This window comes from Sphaerodactylus townsendi, linkage group LG06 (genome assembly GCF_021028975.2).
Source record: "Sphaerodactylus townsendi isolate TG3544 linkage group LG06, MPM_Stown_v2.3, whole genome shotgun sequence".
Taxonomy (NCBI): Eukaryota; Metazoa; Chordata; class Lepidosauria; order Squamata; family Sphaerodactylidae; genus Sphaerodactylus; species Sphaerodactylus townsendi.
In genome coordinates, this window is record NC_059430.1 from 119,159,928 (window position 1) to 119,175,036 (window position 15,109).

The 15,109-nt window shown below is 50.5% G+C and overlaps 1 protein-coding gene and 1 long non-coding RNA gene across 2 annotated transcripts in view; one reads left to right on the forward strand and one right to left on the reverse strand.

The window, feature by feature from the left end:
* Positions 1-3,691: 3,691 nt before the first annotated feature.
* Positions 3,692-5,331, reverse strand: LOC125434545. Its single transcript, XR_007244798.1, has 2 exons — positions 4,601-5,331; positions 3,692-3,848 (listed from the first exon to the last, which is right to left on the reverse strand). It is a non-coding gene; the product is annotated as an uncharacterized LOC125434545 (long non-coding RNA).
* A 10-nt stretch (positions 5,332-5,341) lies between these two features.
* USF2 (upstream transcription factor 2, c-fos interacting) overlaps positions 5,342-15,109 on the forward strand; it is a 38,779-nt gene continuing 29,011 nt past the window's right edge. Inside the window, exon 1 of the mRNA XM_048501664.1 lies at positions 5,342-5,968. Coding sequence (XP_048357621.1) covers positions 5,916-5,968 — 53 coding nt within the window. The 5' untranslated portion in view covers positions 5,342-5,915. The remainder of the gene's footprint in view (positions 5,969-15,109) is intronic.

Sequence of the window (15,109 nt, forward strand, 5' to 3'; positions counted from 1 at the left end):
TGGCTGTTTAAAAGATATATAACCTTCTGTTCATCTGTAATGCCTTCACATAATACAATGCAAATTCTTACCTGTATATTCTAACCCCACCTTATCGGAATCAATTTCAACATGCTGTCCAACCATAGCTTATAAAAACTGGCTGAGGACAGAGACAGCTGCTGCTGGAGGCTTAGAAAATGACAAGTATAGCTGGTGTTGAAAGAGGCCGGTTACCCACTGCTGGCTATTCCCCACCCTCGCGCCACTCTGGGGCAAAAAGTCACACCAGACGTGCTTTCCCTTTCTCCGCAGAGAGTGAGAAGCAGGCATGGGGGCAAGAGGAAGCGTGTTGGCGCAAGAAATCTATCAGCAAATAAATCTTGCCCCAACGCACCTTTCTTGGTGCGCCACAAAGAGGAAGTGCGTCGGGACAAGATTTCTTGCCCTGACATGTTTCCGGTCCCAGAGCGCCGGTGGATCATCGGCCAGAATGTCAATGTTACCCAGGTTCAAATGATCAATTCAATCGTGTCAACCGATATTAAAGATCATGGGAGGAGGGAACTACACAGCCCCCACGGCAGTCATCAAGACGGCTCCCACACAGATAATATAGGCCGTTTCCGCACGGCCACAATGGGGGTTGGGTCGGCGTACATAACGCCGACCCAACCCCCCCGGGACCGTTCGCACGAACGGTCCCGGTTGCGACGGGGAGGACGGCGCAGCATCCGCACAGGCTGCGCCGTCCCCCAAACGCCTCACCGTGTCCTCCGGCCTCCAGCGCGTTGCACAGGCCTGGGGACATGCCCCCCCCCTGCCCTTTGCGACAGCTTGGAAGTCGCAGGGCAGGGGGGCATGTCCCCAGGCCTCGGCGAAGCGCCAGAGGCTGGAGGACACGGTGAGGCGTTTGGGAAAGGGGAGGGGGAATGGTGCCTTCCAGGCACTGCCGTTCGCACGGCAGCGGCTGGAAGCCGCTGTTTCCCAAAAACCTCGCTGGGGAAGCGAGGTCGGGAAACAGCAGCTTTGCGCCGCTGGGGAGGCGCAACTGCAATGCAGCTGCGCCCCCCATGCAAACAGCTCCCTGGGGACGGCGTTTTTGCCGTCCCCAGGGCGCTGTTTATGGCCCGTGCGGAAAGGGCCTCAGACTTTGATAAAAACTTTCTACCCCTTATTCATGTGGAAAGAACAAAAGTGCTACAAAGACAGGTCAGATGTGCCACGATCTCGTTCAATCCTGGCCAATAAGATGGTGCTGTCAATCATATCAAAAGTGGCCACAAGATCTAAAAAAGCACCACCCTCAATGCTGTCTTTGCTCTGCTGTCACATTGGAAACCAGGCTGGAAACAATCAAGGAAGATTTAAAAACCTGGAGTTGTTCTACCACCACCCGCTTAATTATCTAGCCTGAAAGAAGGTCTGACGCTGACTTATAATTTGCTAAATCCTCCTTAAACAGCCCCCCTACCCCACCCCCACCCCCCAGCAGAGTCCGGAAAAACTGCCTCCTTCAGTGTTTTGAATACACAGCCTTCCACCGGGCAAGCATTCATTATCCCGGCCACGGGAACCGTCACCTCACTCGTAACACCATTTAATTAGCCACGAGGGGGTAAAGGATCAAGTTGACATGTTTGCACAACACCCCGAAACCTGTTCACTTTGGTCAGTTCAGAGGAAAGAGTCTATCAGCAACCCATCTTGACAACTGTCACGGCTGAGTAAACGGAACCTGATCTTCCAGAGAGTCCAACCCAAGATGCCGTCAACTTGTGCAATTATAAACAGCTCAGGGGGATGAGCGCGAGCTGGCAGAATGGCAGCGGAGGAGCATGCTTGCAGTCTTTGTCACCATCATCCCGTTGTCAAAACGTTGGCTTACAGGATCTCACACCTGGATCTCTAGCTAGTTTACAGTCCAGGGATGAAGAAATCTGGTGTCCTATAATAGAGCCCATCTGGCAAACTCTACATTTGCTATTTAACAGAATCCTCTTGGTGTTTCCTTTGCCAGCTACCCTGTTTCCCCGAATATAAGACATCCCCTAAAAATAAGACATAGTAGAGGTTTTGCTGAAGTGCGAAATATAAGGCATCCCCCGAAAGTAAGACATAGCAAAGTTTTTGTTTGGAAGCATGCCCGACGAACAGACCGCAGAAAAATAAGACATCCCCTGAAAATAAAACATAGCCCATCTTTGGGAGCAAAAATTAATATAAGACACTGTCTTATATTCGGGGAAACACGGTATTTCCTGTATAAATCCATGCTTTGCCACACTCAGGCCTCTTCCGAAAACATGCAGAATAATGCACTTTCAATCCACTTTGAAGCTGGATTTTACTGGGCGGAAGAGCAAAATCCACTTTCAAACAAATGTGAAAGTGGATTGAATGTGCATAATTCTGCATGTGCGGAAGGGGCTTCAATGCTACATCAAACTGAAAACATGCAATGCCTCGATCCTCTGAGCCGTTAAGTCACTTAGCAATCTGTGGGGGTCTGATATTCGTCTGGCTTGGGAAAGAAGCACTGTGGATTCCCCTTCATTCCTTTCCTGTTTGGTATACGGTTGTTTACTTTTTAACCCTAACTGGCATCTCCACCTCTTCCTTTTCTATCAGCTTTGCTCTGCAGCAAATTAAGCCTCTATTAATGGGCAGCACATTTTTTTCCTGGCCAGGAGGAAACTTTACTCTGGCAATCAGAGATGTCAACAAGAAACAGATTAATATGTGCTCAGCAACAAGAAAATCCAACAGGATAGGAAAATCCCAAGTCACACTGGGAACAAGATGGATTTGCCTCCAGGTTCTTAGCTAAGCTAGCCATGGTTTCTGCTTAGTCAGAGGCTAAGCAAATTTCAGGTCAAATTTGCCTGAGCCAGAAGTGTTTATAGGATCTGTACCCCGTGGAAGAATTCCCATAGCACAGAGTGGTAAGCTGCAGTACAATAGTCAAAGCTCTGCTCACAACCTGAGTTCAGTCCTGGGGGAAGTCAGTTTTAGGTAGCTGGATCCAAGTTGACTCATCCTTCCATGGTGAGGAAAAGGAGTACCCAAGCAATACCAAACCACCCAGAAACACACAGTCTGCCTAGTAAACATTGTGATGTGACGTCACCCAATGGGTCACTAATGACCCACTGTTTGCACCTTTACCTTAACACATGACTGGCTCTGGCCTATCACCAATCAAGAAAAACTGGATTGGTCATTATCATTCCCCACAGAATAAAATCAAATTCAAACTCATTACATTTAAAAGGGGGGGGGGGGGCGCTGAGCTGAGCCACTAAAATTCACACCGCAATTAGATGAACATCATATGGAAGTAATGCTCACTGGAATTAATCTAATTTCTGAGTAAAGATCCGTGGGATTGAACTACATCGATTTTCACCTTCCTATGTCAGGAACGCCTCCATTTTCTAATTGGATCACCTGCTCCGTTGTTTACAGGAAGTAGCTTCATCAGAGACAACTACCTTTTCCGCACAAGCTGCTTTACATCGTTTCCGGTCCAGTAATGAAACGTTTCCTCCGTCGAGTTGCACACATTTGCCACCTGTCCGGTCCCAAAAATGTTTGCAAGCACCTTTTGTCGCATTGTTTTCCAAAATATTTTTACAACATTTTTAGCTGAAATGTTTCCAAGCCGACTTCCCTAATGGTGCGGTCATATTTGATTTTTTTTCTCTTTCTCTTCAAAAAGCCTGGCCGTTTTTCCTGCCTCAGCGCTGTCGCCCAAGTTCCCCTCAGCGCCTGGTCCACCATTTTTTCATGTCCCCCACCTCACTCCTTTTCTGCTTTGCCTCTTTATTTTCGTCATTTCATGCCGGGGGGTGGGGGGTAGGAGGTTGCTGTTTTGGGCAAATCAACAAAGCATCAATTAAACAGATATACGGACCATCAAAGCAATGAATGAATGAAGCATCATTTCAACAAATAAACAAAAAGAAAAATCCTTACAGTGGCCATGAAACATTTGGTGAGTGTGAGCAAACAAATTGAGGTAACGAAGGGATTGAAAATATTCTTGAACTTGTGCGTGAAAGGCCAAAATAAAGGCAGTGGCTACAGAGAGCTATTTAGCATGAACAGCTGTACAGCTCCTACTTTTCCAGCTATCTTGCCATTTTTTAAAGAAGTTTCAGTTTTCCCATGTAAACCTTATAGTGTTCTCCAGCTCTGGGAAGCAATTAACCCACAGTTCTTTTTCTCCTTTAAAAACAAACCCCCTTTTTTTGCATTCTAGTTAATGCACAAACAGCCTACTCTGATGGCGGTAACAGAATTCTTGATGCTGCTAAGGCCCCTTCCGCACCTGCAGAATAATGCACTTTCAATCCACTTTCACAATTGTTTGAAAGTGAATGTTGCTATTCCACACAGTACAATCTAGCTGCAAAGTGCACTGAAAGTGGATTGAAAGTGCATTGGTCTGCATATGCAAAAGGGGCCTAAGTGTGACCAGGACTACAGAGTAGCCCATGGCAATCTATAAAATTATCAATCGCCTGGAGAAAACGGGCAGAATTATTATTTTTAAAAATTATGATAAAAAAGGTCCGTCAACTGAAAATATGGAAAACAGCGCCGTACATATACAGACCCAACAAGAATAAGCATCCGCTGACCAAATCGTGGAATCGAACCATCAAGAACAGGGCTGCGATCCTGAGCATCAGGGCCAAACCCCACCATGGACAACACCAGCTTCACTAATAAACCTGCACAAGGTTGTGTTGTTAAGCCAGAATGGTTCTCAACTTTCCTAATGCCGCAACCCTTTAATACAGTTCCTCATGTTGTGGTGACCCCCAACCCTAACATTTATCCATTTTACAGATGGAGAATACTGATGCAGAGAGTCTTAGGCTACTCCTGTGAAAGGGTCGTTCGACCCCCAAAGGGGTCCGAGCCACAGTTTGAGAACCACTGTTCTACCCGATCCCACAAACAAGTTCAGAGGTATCTGGGGGAAAGAGCAGAGTGCGCTCCGGGCATTTACACTGAATTTCCTGCAAGCCTATGCACAGACCATCCAAAGCCTCTTCTCCCTTCCTGTTCTTAGCCAAGTTCATGCAACGAGAATTGGGGGAGAGGGAGGGAAGAGGGGAGGGTTTTTGTTTTATTTTGCACCAGCTTGGCGTCTCCCCGCGGCCAACTCGGAGTAGGAGGCGAAGGGAGCTCCCGCTTCCGCCCGAGCTGTCAACACTCCCCGGGACCAGTCACCGCCTCTACAATGGAGCCCGCGCGCATGCGCCCTGGTAACACAAAAGGGGGGGGGAGTGGAATAAAAAAAAGGAACGCCGTGACTCCCCTCTAGTGCGCGGCTACCCCCACCCCCACCCCCGGCCCGATCTTGCAAGGTTCCGCGCTCTCCCCCTCCCGTCATCGCCGCCGCCGCCCTTTCATCTCAGGCCGCAACATTCGATCGCGGCGCGCGACGTTCCACCCCGCCTTCCCCCGCCCGCCGCAACGTTCTATCCCCTCCCCCTCCCCGCTCGGGCTGTTGCAACGTTCCATCCGCCGAACGAAGGACTCCCGGGCAGGCCGCGCGCGCGCCGTCCGTCCCCAGCCCCCCCCCCCGCCCCGGCTGCAGCCGCCCCCTCCTCCGGGCTGGGGCGCCTCACGTGTCCCGGGTTCCCGGTTGGGAAGGAAGGAGGGGAGGGAGAGGATCTCTCGCTCGCTCGCTCTCTCCTCCTCACATGACCCGAGTGTTTGTCCCCGTGATCAGCGCCTCGGCTCCCGTGTCTCCTCCGCGTCCCCTCTGCCTCCATCCGGCGTGAGATTTGCAGCTCGGCCCCCTCTCTCCTTTCTCCCCCCCCCCACCCCTCCCTTCCCCCTGGTCGCGGCAAGGGCGCTTTCTTCCCCCCCTCTCCCCCTCCCTTCCCCCTCTCCCTTCCCCCCTTCCCTCTCCCCCCATGGACATGCTGGATCCCGGCCTGGACACAGCCACTGCCTCTGCTGCTTCCAGGTAAGGGGGGGAACCCCTTGTTTCCCCCTCCCCCCAGGATCCCTCGTCGGGACTCGATCCTCAGGCCTAGGGAGGGATGGTGGGGGAGGGGAGAGGAAACCAGCCATGATCCTCCTCCTGCGGTAGCAGCACAGAGAAGGGGGAGGACAAAATGGAGGACGAGGCACGACTCGGGAGACCGGCTCTTGGGGGCCGGGAGTGGGGGGCACGGGGGGGGATAGTCCAGGGAGGCAATGTGGGGTGGGTGGGAGAACAAAGTGTGTACAGGAGGAGGGGCTGAACTCTGAGTGATGTCCCAACTGGGGGAGAAGAGACGGGACCCCCCTCCTCCCTTTCCTTTCTTCCCCTTTCATGGGTCTTAAAATGTATTGTCAGAAGGGACAGGGCGGGGCTGGGGTGACCTTGCAGGGGCCAAAGGGGGAGGAGGGAAAGGGAGAAGGGGAGGGATTCTCTGGTGTGGTGTTGGGGAGACACTACCTGGGGCAGGGTGCAAGTGACGCCTGGAAAGGGAAGGCTGGGCTGATCTGGGGGGGGGGGGGGGGGATCTCAGAGAAGGAAAGACACTGGGCTGTTCTGGGAGGGGTGAATCTTTGGGCAGAAGATTAAAGGGAGAGAAGTGCATAGCTCTACATTTGGGTCTTGTCTCCAGGAGGCCCACTGGCCACACTAGAATATTTTCAAAAAACAGGCAGAGATATTTGAATGCTAAGAAATGCGAAAATGCAGGCATATGCTGCATAGTGGGCAAAAAGAGGGGGTTGACCCCCAACTCCTCGGGGTGGCGGACTGGGGTTTGCTGCCATGTAATGTGGTAAAGACTTTTGGAGAGTGTGCCCCAGGGATTCCCTTGCTCCAGGGTTGTGGGATAGTGTCTCCTAAGTGTCGTGCGAATGCTGTGTGTGGCCTAACCTCGGGCTTGGGAGCATATATGTTTATCCCTCCTTTTTGCACAAACCTCAGGGCAACGTGCAGGGTTTCTTTCTTTTCCTAATGTCACCTTTTGCAACAACCCTGCGAGGTAGATCAGTCACCAGGAAGTTTTGTGTCAGGCGTGGGATTTGAATCCAGGGCTCTGTTTCTAACTTCTGCAACTCACTGGCCCTCTGCTTGCTTGCTCACCTATGGCGATTAAAATCGGGGTGAACCCAGTAAACTGGAAAATGGGATTTTGTCTTTAGGTGGCTGATACACCCTGACACAGCAACCTAGGCTAGTGTATATTTTTGTCAGGTGGTAATGCAGGTGAGCTTGCTCTTAAATATGAGTTTTTCTCTGGGAAATGCCCTACCTCCCCCACCCCTGAAAGGGAGCTGCCCCCGCCCCAGGCAGAGAAGAATGGGAGGTTATAATATGGGTTTGTGAAGGGCGATTGGAATAAGATCTCTGGGCCAGAGATACACAGCCGCAGCTGCTGACACCAGGATATTACATGATTCGAGATTAATTCTGAGACCCTCATCGGCGTAGAGGCCGGTCTGCGATCAGACGGTCGGGACACCAGATAGCAGGCAGCTAATGAAAATATTTTTTACGTAGCACCACGCAAGAATCCAAGGCACTTCACGCTCATTATCTCGATCGTCCTGACAAACGCCACCCCTGTAAAATAAGCCTATTATTATCCTTATTAGTGCATGTTTTGGAGGCAGGGTGGTGACGAGAGGCGAATGTGACCTGGAGAATCACGGCTTGCCTGAGGCCAGGTGCGAAGTTTTGTAGCTGAGGTGAAATTTGAACTTGGAGCTTCAGGTTTGCGGAGGCCGGTGCCTTGCCAAGCTGGGTTGCCAATTTCCAGGTGGTGCCTGGAGATCTCCCGAAATTACTGGTGGTCCCCAAACAACAAAGACCTGTCCCCCTGGAGAAAAATGGCTGGTTTGGAGGGTGAACTCAATGGCATTATTTCCTTCCCGCAAACCCCACCCTCTTTGGGCTTCGCCCCCAAATCTCCAAGAATTCCCTAATCCTCTACTTGCCTCCACTTTACATAGCCTCTTGGGTATGGAATGTAGCTGGGCCAGGATTACTTCTTATTTCTGTTGAACAGCTGTGTGTAGCTATGTGCGTGTGTGTTTGTATATAAACATGCTCTGACCTGGATGGGTCAGGCTAACCTGATCTCATCAGATCTCTGAACCTAAGCTGCATGATCCCTGGTTAGTACTTGGTGGCCATCAAGGAAATCCAGGGTTGCTATGAAGAGGCAAACGGCGGCAACCCGCCTCAGACCAACTCCTCCCTTGACAACCCTGTAGGGTCACCATAACCCAGGGATGGCGAACCTTTTTGAGACCGAGTGCCCAAATTGCAACACAAAACCCACTTATGTATCGCAAAGTGCCAACATGGCAATTTAACCTGAATACTGAGGTTTTAGTCCTGCGTACACCCGCCGCTCTGCCCTGCGCTGCTCCAGTCCTCCACCCCTCTGCCTCCACCCCACCCATTCGAGCAGGGGCCAGCCTGCTCTAGCCTCCAGCAAGTCCCACACGCACTGCTCTGTGCCTCTCTAGCATCTCCACCTCCTCTGCCTCTGCCCCCCCCTCGGGCAGCAGCCATCCAGAGCACAGGCACCAGGCCCGCCAGCCGAGTCCTCCCTGCTCTTTGTGGGGTGTCGTGCCCAGCGGCCCAAGCCAGCCTAGATGTGTGTGTGCATGGGGGGGGGGTGATTTTCTGCCCCCCCCGCATGATGGACCCTGTGTGTGCGTGCCCACAGAGAGGGCTCTGAGTGCCACCTCTAGCACTCGTGCCATAGGTTCGCCTTCACTGCCATACCAGCTGCAACTTAAACAAACACACACACATAATCATACTTTGCTTCCCCTTCCAAAAAAAGAAGACCCAAAGGAGTTTATATCGCTTTCTCCCTTTGTCCATTTTTATCCTCCCAGCCACAACCCTGCAAGGTGGGCTAGGCTGAGGCAACTGGGCCAACGCCGCCTGGAGAGATTTTGTGGCTCAGTGGGGGATTCAAACCTGGGTCTCCCACGTCTTAGTCCAGAATAGTAACCACAACTCCTTGTTGGCTGTAAATATAGCAGAGAAGCAAACGGCTAGCTTGCCAGCGTTAGCCTTCCTCTCTTTTAATTTACTTGGTCCAGTCTACATTCTTGGAGTTGGTTCATGATGTGTTTTGGGGGAAGGAACTGCAAAAATGTTGCTAACTTAGTGGGGGAAGCTATGGAGCAGGGAAGAAGCAGGATGGGACAGAGTTATCTTATGTCAGTGCAGCTGGTGCCAGTTGGGGTGGAGGTACAGATACATGCTTAGAGACCGGAGTTGGGTGTGTGTGTGGGGGGGGGGGTTAGCAGTAACAAGATAGTAGAGGCAAACAGAGGCCCCTTCCGCACATGCAGAATAATTCACTTTCAGTCTACTTTCACAATTGTTTGCAAGTGGATTTTGCTATTCCGCACAGTGAAATCCAGCTGCAAAGAGGATTGAAAGTGGATTGAAAGTGCATTATTCTGCATGTGCATAAGGGGCCAAAGACTGGCTTGGTCCACTTCAATGAAATTGCTCAGTCTGTTTGGGGAGGGATTGTATTGGGGGGGGGGGGCGGATCAAAGGAAGTCAAAAGGGATATACTTGCACGGCTGAAGAGGTAGTTCTCCATAAACAGGTCTCCATAAAAGTGGGGTGGGGGGGGGGCATTTTTGTCGTATGCCGGAAGACAGAGTCATGCTGTACAGATCTGAAAAGAAGTGGAATAAAATAAGTCACTTCGGATACTGTGAGAGCCATTGTGGTGTAGTGGGTCGTGGTTTGCCATCTAAGAGACCTGGGTTCCAAACCCCAAGCTCACTGTGAGACTGGCCTACCTTGCAAGGGTGTTGTGAGAGCGAGATGGGGAATGAGAGAACTGTGTTCACTGCCGTGGAGAAAGAGTGCGATTAAAATATGCCTAATAGCTTCTGATCTATCTCTTGTGTGTGCCTCTGTTTCTGTTCTCCTGACACTGTGAAACTCAAACTATAGAGCCCAGGGATCAGATTGGAGCAGGTTTGATTCTGAGTTTTCTGTACCCTTCTTTATGTCCCGTCCCCGCATGCATGAATGGTAACTGGTCTTCATACAGAGAAGTAAATGGCCAATTAGGATGTTGTGGGTTTTCCAGGTTGCATGGCCGTGTTCCAGTAGTATTTTCTCCTGACGGTTCGCCTTCATCTGTGGCTGGCATCTTCAGAGGATCTGAATGGCCAATTCTTGGGTGAAACCCTTTGCCCCAAGACCGTGTGTTCTATGATGGAGGTCTCACGTGTAGATGTCTGGGGTGGGTGATTCACCCAGGCATTTTATATGCCTAGATAAGAAACCACACATGGGCAAACCCAGTCGGGCATTTGGCTGGTGACCCAAAATGTATCTGAAGCATGTGCATCATGGAGTTCTCGAAACCAAAGTTTTGCCATCTGTACAAGGCTGTTTCCCAGTTTAAGAAACCTCAGTTAAGAAACCTCAGTGGAATATGTGCATGCAGGGAGGCAACATTCCCCCTTCACCGTTTACCCTAAGCATTTGTTATTCCAAGATAGACTGACTCCGAGCTTGGGGGTTCCACTAAACTGCAAAAAACAAATAGCATGCATTGCTATGGGGATAGATTTGCTGCTTAGCATAGTGATGTTCACATAACACTTCTGCATCATTATATATAATTCTGATTACACTGAAAATCTTCTATAATTGTATTTGGGTTTTTTTTAACCTATTCAAGAAAAAAAATGTATTTCCTTAACCCTGCAGGGAGTAAGGACAATTAGAGTCTTGCTGGGGGATTTTAAAGGCTAACAAGAGAGGAGTTTTGTGGGGAGGGATTTCCCTTAGTTGTCAAGTTTGTTCTGGTTGCTACAGAATCACGTTTTTCCCTGTTGTATGGATGCCTGTGTCCTACTTGGTGTGTGCTGTAGAGAGATGGAGCACAGCGCGAAGCACGCAGCGAAGCTCCAGAGTTTGAAAGACAGGAGCCCTTTATGGGGTACTGGGAAGTCCTGAGTTCAAATCCTCTTTCAGCCACGGGCCGGTGCATCACACCTGTCTCACGGGATTGTTTACGGATGACATGGACGAGGGGAGAATCAGGTACGCCACCTTGAGCTCCTCTGAGGGATAACTGCAGGCCAAAGAGGTGATGGAGGGGAAAGCCAACAGTGAACGCAAATGCCGGAATGGTTCCCGAGCAGAATCCTGAAGAGGCAGCGGGCCCAACTAGGGTCTGCATAGCGGCCAGAGGGAATAGGGATGGGGGAAACGTGCCAGGCACGGGAAAAGACAAGGAGGGAATAAAATTGGGGAGAAAGGGCTTCAGAGGGCCATCAGGAAAGGAGTCGGAGCAGTTCTGAAAATGGAGGGCCCGCAGCCAGCATTATAGTGAACTTTGCACATGGGTTGGAACTTATCAGCAAGATGTTACTAATTTTTTAAGCTGCACCAGCACAGTGTAGTGCAGGGGTAGGGAACCTGTGGCTCGAGAGCCGCATGCGGCTCTTCTGCCCTTGCACTGTGGCTCCATGAGCCACCGGCCCCATCCTTGCCTGCCCTGCGCACCAACTGCCCACGGTCAGCTGGGCCGTGGGCTTCCCCTCTCACCCGCCCCATTGGAGCAGGGCGGGTGCTTTCCCAGTGGCCGGCGAGGCCGAGCCGCCAGCTTCATCCTTGCCTGCCCTGCAGGCAGCAGGGCGGGCGCATCCATGCGCTTCTCAGAATGAGCGGAGTAAAAGGTGTTATCTTTATTTTAAATGTCAAAAATTATTTGCGGCTCCAAGTGTTTTCTTTTCCCGTGGAAAACGGGTCCAAATGGCTCTTTGAGTGTTAAAGGTTCCCTACCCCTGGTGTAGTGGTTTGGAACAGGTGAACTCTAATTTGGAGAACCGGTTTTGATTCCCCGCACCTCCACATGGGCAGCGAACTCTAATCTAGTAAACTGGATTTGTTCCCTTGCTCCTACACATGAAGCCTGCTGGGTGACCTTGGACCAGTCACAGTTCTCTCGGAATGCTCTCAGTCCCACCTACCTCACAAGGTATCTGTTGTGAGGAAAGGAGGGGAAAGAAGTTTGTAAGATTCTTTACAGGAGAGAAAGGCCAGACATAAATCCAGACTTCTCCTCTTCTTCTTTTTGCTATGAGACAAAGTTTTATGGTGAAATTCGTCATCATGGAAGAAATTTGAGCAGGGGTTACCAGTGTTCCATTACCTTCCTAATGCCGCGGCCCTTTAATACAGGTCCTCATGTTGGGGTGACCCCCAACCCTAACATTTATCCATTTTACAGATGGAGAACACTGATGCAGAGAGTCTTAGGCGACCCCTGTGAAAGGGTCGTTCGACCCCCAAAGGGGTCCCGACCCCCAGGTTGAGAGCCACTGGGTTAGACAAAGGTGTGAAGCAGGGGTGTCAAACTCACGGCCCTCCAGATGTTCATGAACTGCAATTCCCATCAGTCCCTCCCAACATGAGCATTGGCTATACTGGCAAGGGCTGGTGGGAATTGTAGTTCATGAACATCTGGAGGGCCGCGAGTTTGACACCTGCGGTGTGAAGGAATGGTCTAAGTGTGTCTATGTGGCATCTCAGCTAAGTGAATCCTCTTTGGTCAGGTGCAGTAGAACTTTGCATGCCAGATACAAGGGAAACAGGGAAACGGGTCTTACTCCTCCCCTTTTGGGTGGACCAGTTGGGACTTCTGGATGCTGGAGCAGACGGGCCCTCATCCTCAACCAGAAGGGCTATTGCACCCCACCTGGATTCACCATGGCTGCTCTGTAATATCATCCACCTATCCTAAGCATTTCAGGGAGGTTAGCTTTGGCAGAGCTTCAACGCTCTTAGAACCAGGTCCTCCTCCTAAGATGTAGAATTTCGTACAAGTCTGTGGGGTAACTTTTAGTGCCGCTGGAAACACAACTTGCTGGGGCAAGTGCCTGTCTGTTAAAAACATGCTGAAAGCCCGTCCTGCTATGCTATGCCGATCCCGGAGAATCATGCAAATGGCCAATAGGTGTCTTCAGTTTGTTTCTGGAATCTGCAGACTTCCGGAACCGAGTTTTGCTTCGTCAAGTTGAGCGTTGGGCAGCCGTCTAATGAAACGGGTTCCTAGCTAGTTGGCAGGGAGGTAGGACCGGCGCCTTGTTTTGGTTCCAGGACTTATCTTATTGGCTGCTGCAAAGTTACGGGATGGGAGGGCAGAGCTATCTGTCCCACACTCACCTTTGCAGTGAGCCCTACAGCTATCCAGAGCTGTAGAGCTCAAGTTTCCAAAGGTTTTTTTGTTCTTGCAAGGGTGCTGGCGGTGGAAGAGCCTCGTGGCCTTATTTTGGAAGCTGGGCTGGGCATGTGACTCAGCCTCCCAACTGGGCATGTGTGCGTGGGTTGCCTAGTTTTATTTCAGGTACCTCCAGCAGGTGATTCAGTCCTGGGTGACAAGACATTGATCCGAAGGTGTAAATTGCCTATTGGTTAGAACTGTTTGCTCTGCTCCAGGGGTTTCCAACTCTGGCGTGTCAGATGTCCATGGGGCTGATGGGAATTGTAGTCCACGAACATCTGAAGCACCAGAGTTGGACACTCCTGCACTACTCTGTTGAGTAATCGTGTTGTAATCATGCGAGCCACTGGAAGTAGTCTGGCTTCCACAAAAGATCTCTCTGGCCACCATTCTCTCCCATCCTCTGGTACGCATGAATACGAACGTAGACTTACAAAGCTGCCGGCTGAGTCAGACATTTGTCCCGGCAAGGTCAGTTTTGTCTGGTGGTGGCTCTGTAGGTTTTAGATAGAGGTCTTTCTCATCCCCCTGTTGCTTGATCCTGTTAACTGGAGATGCTGGGGACCGAACCAGACCATCCACATGCAAAGGGTATGCTCTGCCACTGAGCCACGGCTCCTTGTGTGGAATGCCCACATGCACGCACACACTTCTAGAAGTATCAAGCCTCTCCGTGGCTCAGTCTTTGCCCATGAAGATGCCAACATGATTCTAAATGTGCTTGCTTGTTGGATCCTATTCTCAACCATGGACGCAGGAGCCCCTTCCAAGAAAAGGTACCCACAAAGTGGGTTTAGACTACAGTTTCTGCAGAAAAATGATTTTAAAGCGGATCTTCGGCTCGGTTTATGCGGATTCCAACGCGGCACTGCTCAAAACCAACTGGTTAAACGTGTAGCATCTTTTAAGTAAACTAAGGAATAATGCACTTTCAATCCACTTTCAATGCACTTTGCAGCTGGATTTTACTGTGCAGAATAGCATAGCCCACTTGCAAACATTAGTGAAAGTGGATTGAAAGTGTATTATTCTGCATATGCGGAAGGGAGCCTTAGTATTTTTCTGATAGTACCCTTTCTCCTCCCAGCCTTATATGCCTTTCAGCTTAGGATAACGTCTGAGAATCAGAAAATATCTATATTCTTAAAGGCTTTTGCTAGGCTACCAGAGGACCCTTATGTTAGCCATGCCAAATGCTCTTAGTTCAGGAGTCTGCAACCTGTGGCTCTCCAGATGTTCATGGACTACAATTCCCAATTGGCCATGCTGGCAGGAGCTGATGGGAATTGTAGTCCATGAAGATCTGGAGAGCCACAGGTTGCAGACCCATGTCTTAGACTGTTCCAGGGTACAGTGGTGTGCTGGGAGAACTTTGTGCATTTGAAAGAGCTAAGCTACGTGAGTGGCATCCACCTGTTTGTTCCCATCGGAGCAGGGAAGCAGCGTTAACCAAAAAAACCCGGGCTTCATCTATAGAGCAGGAATTTCTACGATCCTTTGCTGGAGTCAAAGCAAGAGCTGAGCGTTATAGGGGGCAAATCCCAGAAGCGTCACTACTCAGAAGCACAGTCCTGCCCTTGAGGCTTGACTACCTGGCTTAAGAGAAGAAAGACTGCAACATCATCAGGAGGTCCTGCTGCTTCTTTCTGATAGCTGAGGAAATACTACCTATCTCTTTTCTGGGTGTGGGTCAAAAGCTGTCTCTCAGTATGGATACAGAGGGGCAAATATTCGCCAACAAGTTTGAAAAGGAGCTGTGGAAACCGGATCGTGTGCAAGAAACCCGGGAGATAGCTCCGGTTCAAACAGTTGTCCTTTGGGGAGCTCTTCCACCCGGACTCCCCTGTATGCGACGGGTGCTTTTGCATCTCCTGTTT